Below are 9,516 nucleotides of genomic sequence, written 5' to 3'. Positions count from 1 at the left end.
ACATCACCTGGATGCCCCGGTGCACCAGTGTCATTTTGTGAGTGCCTGTGGTTAGGGAGCGCTCACCCGTTTGGAGTCAGTACTGAGTTTTGTGAGTGTGTAAGAGTAGACAGAAGCCAGCACGGGATTACACTCCCGCAGGACTCTTCAGCACCATCAATCTTGGCGGGCTTTCTAGCAGAGGACTGAATTGCAGTAGATTAGAGTGCAGGGCTACCATCACAGGTCACTGGAACATCTTGGTAAACCGCAGCGGGCAGCTGGGCAAATGGTTGGGAAAGGAGGGTGAGCATTAGGTCATGAATGGTGGGGGAGGAGGCGTGGGTCTAGAGGTCCGCTTGGAAGCTGGGAGGCATCTAAGCCTTGCACTTCCCTGCTCATGCTCAGCGGGGCATCCAGCCCCTCCTTAACCAATGAAGGACCACCCAGCATGACTCCAGGTAGCCGCGGAGGGTGTTGATTGGGAAAATGTATCGTGATCTCACAGAATCTTCTATGAACTTCTTCTAGATCCCTAACTGGGTGGAGAACAGGTACATGGTTAGTAATGATAGCATTCCTTCAAGACTGGAATATGATTCCCATTTCAGAGATAAGTATGTTGAGACTTTACTAGTTTCTAGCCTGCAATCTTATTACCTGGCAAAGTTACAGCTGGAACAGAGCTGAAATCTGTCAAAGTTCCTAGACTTCCACGGCTTTATCTCCAGGTGCCCTGCTCTCCTACGCACGCTTCCTGCTGCCTGAATCTGACTCCCTGCTTGGGCACAGAATCATCAACTCTGCTGCGCATTAACCCTGAAGTGCTCTTGGACAGGGGTCTATGGTCAAATCAAGGGGATTCAGGATTCCCTGTAATGTTGGATTCTACCCTACAGAACTAGGAATGGAGTGGGATGCGTGCCTGTTCAAAACCTTTGAAACCGAACAGGTAAAATTAACCGTGCCGTCAAATTGTCCTCAAATTCCAACTTACTTTTCCTGTGTTTTTCATTTGTCCTCACCAACCCCACTCTGTGTCCCCTTCCTACCCCTGCCATCAATGACCTCAGTGCAAATACAAGTGGGATGGTACTTCTGGATGCTCCATGTTCTGGATGCAAGTGGTGACATAATCCTCCTGGGGCTCACATCCTTCCCCTCATTGGTTGCCTGGAGCTCCTGGAACCCCCCCTAGACCCAGAGCAGCGGGAATAAAAGCAGCTGCTCGCGCTGGGAGGTTTCAGAGGCATTCAAGTGTCTCCACCACTTCTGCCAGAGTGCCATTGCCCACCGCCAAAGCTACTGCTGCTGCTCCTTCCTCTGCTCCCAGCCACCTGGTGCCGGCTATCAGGTAAGCCCGGAGATTCCTGCTTAGCTGGGATTCTGTTTCTCTTTCTCCCCTTGCTTCCCTCTCTCTCTCCAGTACTTTTTCTTAGCGGATCTCCTCTTGTCTCAACGGCTCTGTCCACTGCTGTCCAGGTCTCTTCGACACACTGCGTTACTCTGCAAGGCTCCTTCCCCAGGTAACCCTGAATGGTCTCAGTTTGCAAACTCCCTTCTTCACTCTCCTCATGCCCAGGCTGGCTCCAGTCTCTTTCTCGCGGCTCATGTACTTAGGTCAGTCTGGGATGCTGAAGCTCCCCAGGGCACTGCAGGCTGATCCTGATGCAGGAGTACCTTTATGAAGCCAGTGCTGTCATGGGTCACATTTTATGTCTAGTGGACCAAGGGAAATGCGTTTCAAATCCAGGACAGTGCAGGCAGGTGGGAAACAGGGACAGGTAGCTATTAAACAGAAGCCCTCATTTGTGGGTTCTGGGAATTTTTTTTTTTTTTTTTTTTTGCCAGTTTAAGTCCTGGGTCCCAATTTGAGACTTCCAGATTGATTCTTACTGGTCATATTTATCAATGTGAACAGCTGAGCATTGGAATTTGGTCTTTCAGTTTCTTGGGGATTCCAACAGCAGAAATTTGTCCTTGGGAACTTCCTTCCCCCACCATGTGTAGTAAAAGTCCCACACCAGCAGGACAGTTCTGGGTTGTACAAGCAGGAAACTGGTGGTCACAGGTACTCCCAGTGTGTCCTAAGTGTGTACGGTGTTGGTAGGGACCTATAGACCAACATCTTTTCACCCAATTTCCTGCCAGTTTTCTTTGCTAAACCAAGCATTCTACAGGCTTACTGGATCATCTAGTGGTTCACTTAGCTATTGCGCATATGATGGTGAAAGGGAGTGAAATGACCAGCCTGAAACCAGGACAACTGGGAGTTAGAGGCATAGGCAGGAGCAGAGCCCAGGTCTGTGGGCTCACGGAATTTAGACCTGCTACAGGTGGTGACATTCTTTTCTTGCAGAGAGGTATCATGGGGTTCTCGAAGCTGCCCCTCTTCCTGGTCCTCAGCATGCTGATCATCCACCAGGCAGGCATGCTCCAGGCAGCACCATTCAGGTAAGACAGCCCTGCCTGGAGCCCTGTCACTTCCCACAGCCCCTGGAATTATACAATTCTATGTTCTCAATTGTGCTGTGCTGAATCTGGCTCTTATGAGGGGGTGGTAATGTATGAATGTAAACATGTAGATACGTTTATCATAAATTTTTTATGAGATAAAGATGTATAGCACACAGTTTATAGACATATGATACATTATATTCCTTGCAAATTTCATATACTGTGAACCTCATAGCATTCTTTTGTTGATTTTTACCAGACATTTTTATCTTTAGGAAACCTAGTTACTAGTTTAACCATAATTTGTGCAATGAATTGCATCCTAATTTGCTAATTGCTTTGCCAATAAATGTTATTAAATCTGATATATAAAATCTGATATATATTTTATCTAATTTCTCACCTTCATTCAAATTACATTAAAGTGAAACCATTTTCAGATTTAAATAATTAATAATGGCTATATTTTATACTAAGCTCATAAAATTCCTGAAAATCTAACCATCACCTTTCACAAGTCTATATGATCCACTTGGACCAAGCCACTTCTCTAGGTCACACCAGATCCTAAATCCTGGTGAAGCAGCAATTTTGGATGAACAATGGCCTACGCCCTGTCCATTGAGAGCTGGTTTAGTCACATCTGTAGGGGAAGTCCCAGAATCCAAGAAACTTCATTGCTTATCCTAGAATGAGGACTTTCAGGGACTCGGAGCACCTGTTGCTCTTGTTTCTCCTCCCCAGGTCGGTCTGGAAAAATGGCCTTGTACCAGCTACACTCACTGAGGAGGAATCGTACTTCCTACTGGCCACAATGGTGAAATATTATGTGCAGAAGGCCAGTGAGCTGGAGTATGAAACTGAGGACTTCGGGTAAATCTGTGTATCCCTCTCAGAACATGGCTTACCTTCTCCATTGGCATACCAGGAAGACATATCCTTAAACATGAGATTGGGGGACTTCCTTGGTGGTCTGTGCTTCTGATGCAGGGGGTCCCAGTTTGATCCCTGGGTGGGGAACTCACGAGTTGGCCACATGTTGATCTCACATGTTGGCCAAAAAAAAAAAAAATTGAGATTGGGATAGTGCCATAAGTGTCTCTCTCATCTCATAAGCCTTGGATGATTTTTAATTTACACAGAAAAGATGGCTGTTACAGATCTATGTTCTAAGACCAGTGACCCAAACCCCCTTTGTTTTATGATACCCCTGGAAATGTCTACAGGGAGTGATTGTAGTATTTTCCCTAATGCTCTAGGCTTTTCTACTGTGATGATCGTATTTAGCAGAAACATTTAAGGTTCACTGGTGCCTCTCAGAGTAGTAATTTTCCACTGATGGTCCCATGGGGCAGCACCTGCTCTCAACCTCTCACTGACAGATCTTTTCATTTTTCTCCATCCTACAAATCAGCATCATTGCCCAGGAGAGAACCAGTAATGCCGCCACTGGCATGACCCATAAGATGGCAGGCTTCCTGGGCAAATCTGGGAGCAAGATTAAGAGGAACATCATGTCCACCAACGTGGCTCCAAAGCCTTTGGCCGGCACCACAGGGATCTTCAGAACCAAGTAGTGAAATAACTCCAGGAAGAAGGTGACCAGCCCAGTACTTCAAATGGCACAGCTGGTGGCTGGGTATTACAGACATGCATGCCACATTCTAACCCTCTCTTGGCCCGTACCTTAAAAAAATCCACAGCAGAGTTGCTGAGCCCAGTGTCTAGATACAGAACAGAGAGTCTCAATATCTGAAATCCCTCTAACTTGGGTTCATTTGTTTTCCAGTGTCTCCTGGTGATACTGAGATCATCTGCCGGGAAACATAGATCCTATTCATTTCAAAACACTGTTCCAGACTTCTCTGGTGATCCAGTAGTTAAGACTGCACACTTCCACTACAGGGGGCAAACGTTCGGGCCCTGGTTGGGGAACTAAGATCCCACATGCTTAAGATCCCTCACTGCAACATGCCACACCATGGTGCAGAAAAAGCAAGCATACAAACAAAAACTGCTCCTTGCAGTTATAATTGTGATTATTCTAGTTTTTGAGTTTGAAAGGCAAAGACCCGACCCTTTGAGAATATTCCCTACAATGTCATCTGGATTCAGAGATAGACTTGGGTTCAAATACTGTGTCCTCTACTATGTCACCATGGGCCAAACCCTCTATAAGCCTGTTTCCCCATTTAACTTGAAGGCAACAATACTAGCTACCTGTTAGCAGCTGAACTCTATTCTTGTAATTTGCAATGAAAGAAACTTGCAGAAAAAATAGCATGGAAGACCCGCATGTATGCATGCTTGATGTTGAAAATGTTCTTTTCCTTGAAGTAAACTGAAGCTAAATGCAAAATAAAATCATTTGCAGTTATCTAGTGTGCATCTTTTAAATATTTGATTCTATGTTCAGTAAATATGATTCATGTCTCATCGGCTTATCTGGCAGAAAATTAGGGCCCTGTCAGCCAACTTTGCCAAGAGGTATTACATCCATTATGAATTCAAACTAACTTAGTCTTCACAGACATATTTTGTCCTTAGAAGTATTTTGATTGTGAGATTTTTTTAGTGATAATATATCTGACAATGTTTATTAAATGGCAACCAAACCCTTAGTTTAAAACAAACTTAGCCAAAATACACTACATTTCCCTTGTGCTCTAAAGTTAGAATGTCCTTAAAATAACTTTAATATTCTTTAATGTGTGTGTGTATGCTCAGTCGTGTCTGACTCCTTGCAATCCCATGGACTGTAGCCTGCCAGGCTGCTCTGTCCATGGAATTCTCCAGGTAAGAATACTAGAGTGGGTTGCCATTTCCTATCCCAGGGGATCCTCCCAACCCAGGGATCAAACCTGCACCACTGAGGCACCTGGGAAGCCCAATCTTCTTTAATAAGCATGTTCAGTTTAACCTACTGTTTATTTTGCTTCTTCAAAGTTAACTCTTTTTAGAAGCACAGTCTAAGAATATTTATCAAGATCTTTTGCAAAGCAAGAGTAAAAAGGCTTCAAATTAGGACTTAAGTGACTCTCTGAGCGAGGTTCACAGATTTAAAGAATGGACTTGTCGTGTTCTAGTTCCTTACTCTTCCTACTTGGCACTCAAAGTTCCATAGAAGCCCAGTTGCTTGAGAAGAATTTCAGTAAACTTTGCAGTCAGTATGACTGTGGGGAATACAAGTCCCTGGCTATGAGCTAGTCCCGTGCCCCAGACAGCAAATTCTGACCTCCACTGATTACACTTCCTGTGTTATACAGGCTAATAATACTATTTCTTTACATCAGAAAACTTAACTATTTGTAATGATACATCTATTTGTGATTATTTGATTTATGTACACATTCCCCAATAGACTGTAAATACCATGAAAGTGAGGACCATAGCTAGTTTTGCTCACCATTACATCTCCAGCATTTAGTCTAGGAGGTGCTTAATAATTCTGTGATGAATGACTGAAGAAACATGTGCCAAGTCTAGAGCCCAGATTTCTGGTTCCACTGGTGCTGCCTTGCATTACCTTGGATAGAGAATTACATTTCCACTGAGTCTCAGATACCATGTTTGGAAGAGGGTTTTCAGCAAGATGGTCACTAAGTGTTTGTCCATCCACTTTAGACTTCTAATCTCTTTAAACATAAAGGAGGGAAGAGAAGTCGTCCAGATTAGAAAATGGCCCAGTAGGGTGCTGTAGGAGAGGCTGTGGCAGAGGGTGGTTGGCTGAGCATTCCTAGGAAATGGCATAAATGACTCCCGAATGAAGTGTGACCTGTCTACAGCCTTCGGAAAAATTGTGAAAGGAAAGAAGTTTCTCACTGAAAACTACTTTTTTCCTTATCAGTTTCTTAAATCCTCACACCCACCACCATCAACATGACCATGCTGACAACTCCAACAGATCAGTGTCCTCTCACCTCCCATTCTGTCCTGACTCTAAAAAAAAAAAAAAAACGAAAATAAACACATTCACATATAAGCGCACTTTTAAGAACTTTTTTTTTTTTAAACACTTTACTCTCCTGCCATTGGGGTCTGCATTTTCCAATTTAAGCTGTTTGGGGGGATGTTTAACTCATACAAATTAAATAGTAAAGACTGAACTTCAGGCATGGTGGGAACTTTTTTTTAGTGGTTTAAGGGAGGCTTTCATAAGCTTCCTCAAATCCCATGCAGAAGTGCCACACTTTACCAGCTTTACCTCACTGCCTGACTCCTAGGAGCATCAACGAAATTCAAGTGCACAAACCCATCCTACATAACACTTTGTTAACAAAATCATCACTTAGGTACCTTTCCAGGGCTGAGACTCTGGTGAGGTATGTGAGGTATTCCCCTTGGGAGCAAATTAAGGGGGCACCAAAAAGCTTAGTAATCAAGGTGATATTTTAATGTTAACACTTTGAAATAAAAATGCAGAAAAAATTCATGATGAACAAGATACCAAGTTTTTAATGAGCCAACATCGGTATTGATTTTTTTTTTTTTTTTGCCTTAGGCTTCAACTCTTCCTCCCTTCCATTCGGATGAAACACAACTGTGAGTGTACATAATGAAATGTGCCAACAAGGCCCCTTGTGCTGATTGCATCACTGTAGGCTGGGGGAAGGGCTGTTGGGTGGGCACCCAGGGCTCAGACCATGGGAGCAGGCATCCAAGAACTGACAGGGAACCTTCAGAATGTGTCCTGGAGGGAGGCTTCCGAGTTCAAAAAAGAGGCTTCCGCTGGAGCACAGACACTCTTTAAAACCATTACCTGTCTGCACATAGAAACAGCAGAGCCATGTACAGGGTTTTCACATTCTTCAGGCAGCCATTCAGCCCTGCATACTGAAGAAGGGATCTCTGCCGTGAAACAGTGAAATACTTCATTTCCTGTTCTACCAAACATCCCTGTCCTGATAAAGTCCAGAGACAAACATAATATTGGTTGTTTTCTCTCACTGTAGGAGCAAATGCAGGGAGGGGGGACAAAGAGAGGGCTTTCTCTTCGCTGAGTGCTGAGAGAACACAGTAAACGATGACAGGAAGGATCTGTGTTCTGAGAGACTCTAAGTGAGTCGTGACGACCTCCCACACAGTGTCCCCAAGGGGCAGTGGGGGTGGGGATGAGGCATCTCATCAGTGCTGTTAGTGAGTCAGGCTGCCGTCAAGGCTTCAGCTCTCCTCTGCTAACGTAGGCAGGGGGAAAATGCCAAAGGAGAAATGCTCCTTACTTTATGTGAAAGGGAGAATATTTGGGGAGTGAAAATTAATCCTTTTTGAAAATAAATGATGGAAGGGGGCCACTCCTGAACCAAGCACCATACTGCCTAACAGCTGTGGCCAGCCAGACAACACAAGCGGGATGATGTTGGGGAAAGCAGGCAAGGGCTGACCTCAGACATCCAGTAGGTGATATGACTCCATTCCTGGTGCTTCTGCATCACTGTGCTCCACCTGCAATGCTAATATCCTCCCTGGGCCATTTCCACCGACCTTTGGTTAGACACTGAGGACTAAGTTTAGAATGGTCACCTAACATATTATTTTTTCCATTTTACTAGAAAGTTATTGATTAATAAGAATTTTAAGGAATCCCTAAAGGTAATATATTAGGCATTTGTAATAGGCAGTAGGTAGATATTCTGTGGCTGGAGATCCTGTGAAACATACAGGACACTGGAGAAGTCCATTTACCAGATAGTAAGCTCAAAACAGTTAAAAAGGAAAACTTAAGGCTAACGAACTACCTAGCTTCCCCTTCAGTGTTCTTGCATCAGAGATATAAAGAGACTAGAAACACTCTCAGAGGACAAGGCTTGCTTAGCAGATGGGGGCCTTTGCTCTTGGCATTCCTTCTTTGGAGTATTTTCCCCATATCTCTTCCCCTGAGTGCCCCTCCATCCCTACCCCTCACCTCCAATATATCCACATCCTAATTCCCAGAACCAGAGTATGTTAGGTTTCACGTCATGGAGCAATAAAATGGAATTAAGGTTGATAAGGGCTTCCCAGGTGGCTTAGAGGGTAAAGAGTCTGCCTGCAGTGTGGGAGACCCAGGTTCGACCCCTGGGTTGATAAACATCTGTCCGTTGAGAAGTGGAGATTATCCTGGATTATTCAGGTCCTAAGTAGAAGAGGCAGGCAGAGAAGGGGGCAGAAGGGTCATTGAGATCCAATGTGCTGCCTTTGAAGATGAAGGAAAGGGAACATGCCTTAAAAAATGTGCATATCCCCTAAAATTTGAAAAAGGCAAGGAAACTAATTCTTCCATAGAGCTTCTAGAAGGAATGCAGGCATACAAACACCTAACTTTTGGCCTCTAAGACCCACTTTGGACTTCTGAGGACAAAAATCTGTAAGACAATAAATTTGTGGTTTTAAGGCACTCTAGTAATTTGTTACAGCAACAGTAGGAAACTAACACATCTTATCATTTGATCTAAGTTCAAATGTCATCTTAAAGAGACTTCTTGACATCTCTCACCTGATAAAGGATTTTCCCATGCCCAAGCACTTTCTATAACACATTTTCATTTTGTCTGCTTATTATTATCTACAATTACTTTACTAATGTGTTTACTACTTTTCCCTTTCACAAGAATGTAAGTTCTAGGAGGGTAGTGGTTTTCTTTTCACATATCATCTCCATTGCTTTGCATACTACTACATGGAAGATACTTAAATAATATCTGCAGTATGAATAAGCCTTAAGCTAACAAGGACCGTAACATTCCTGCTACTGCTCAGTCACAAAGGGCAGCTGTTACAAGTGTCTCGTGGCCAGCAAGTCCTGTGTTGCAAGGAACTCCCAATACAAAACAGGAATAGAAGCAGAAATAGCAAACAGAATTTTCCAAGTAGTTAATCAGTTGCTTAATTTTAGGTACCTGGAAGCAAAAAGTTTGAACAGTAAGCACTATCCCTGGACAACTGTAGACCAGACAGCCTTCTGTGACGGCCAAATAGTAACCAGTTGGGGATGATCAGAAAGCTGTGAAAACATATGTAATTCACTCAGGTTGCCTAAATATCATGTAACCACAATTCATAAGGGAATCACATGTAAAAACACCTTATAACGTAAGGACAAAA

General features: G+C 43.8%; 1 protein-coding gene across 1 annotated transcript; it reads left to right on the top strand.

Moving 5' to 3' along the window:
- The first annotated feature begins 886 nt into the window (after positions 1-886).
- On the top strand, positions 887-4,813 carry LOC113905044 (calcitonin receptor-stimulating peptide 2-like). The gene is made up of 5 exons (XM_027562080.1): positions 887-931; positions 1,178-1,333; positions 2,339-2,433; positions 3,181-3,309; positions 3,851-4,813. The coding sequence occupies exons 1-5, from the start codon at positions 887-889 to the stop codon at positions 4,011-4,013; spliced, it is 588 nt and encodes a 195-aa protein (XP_027417881.1). The 3' UTR covers positions 4,014-4,813.
- Positions 4,814-9,516: the final 4,703 nt, after the last annotated feature.

The sequence above is a fragment of the Bos indicus x Bos taurus genome, chromosome 15, assembly GCF_003369695.1.
Source record: "Bos indicus x Bos taurus breed Angus x Brahman F1 hybrid chromosome 15, Bos_hybrid_MaternalHap_v2.0, whole genome shotgun sequence".
NCBI classification, from domain to species: domain Eukaryota; kingdom Metazoa; phylum Chordata; class Mammalia; order Artiodactyla; family Bovidae; genus Bos; species Bos indicus x Bos taurus.
Note: the sequence above shows the minus strand (reverse complement) of the source record. Positions and strands in the feature narration are given on the sequence as shown.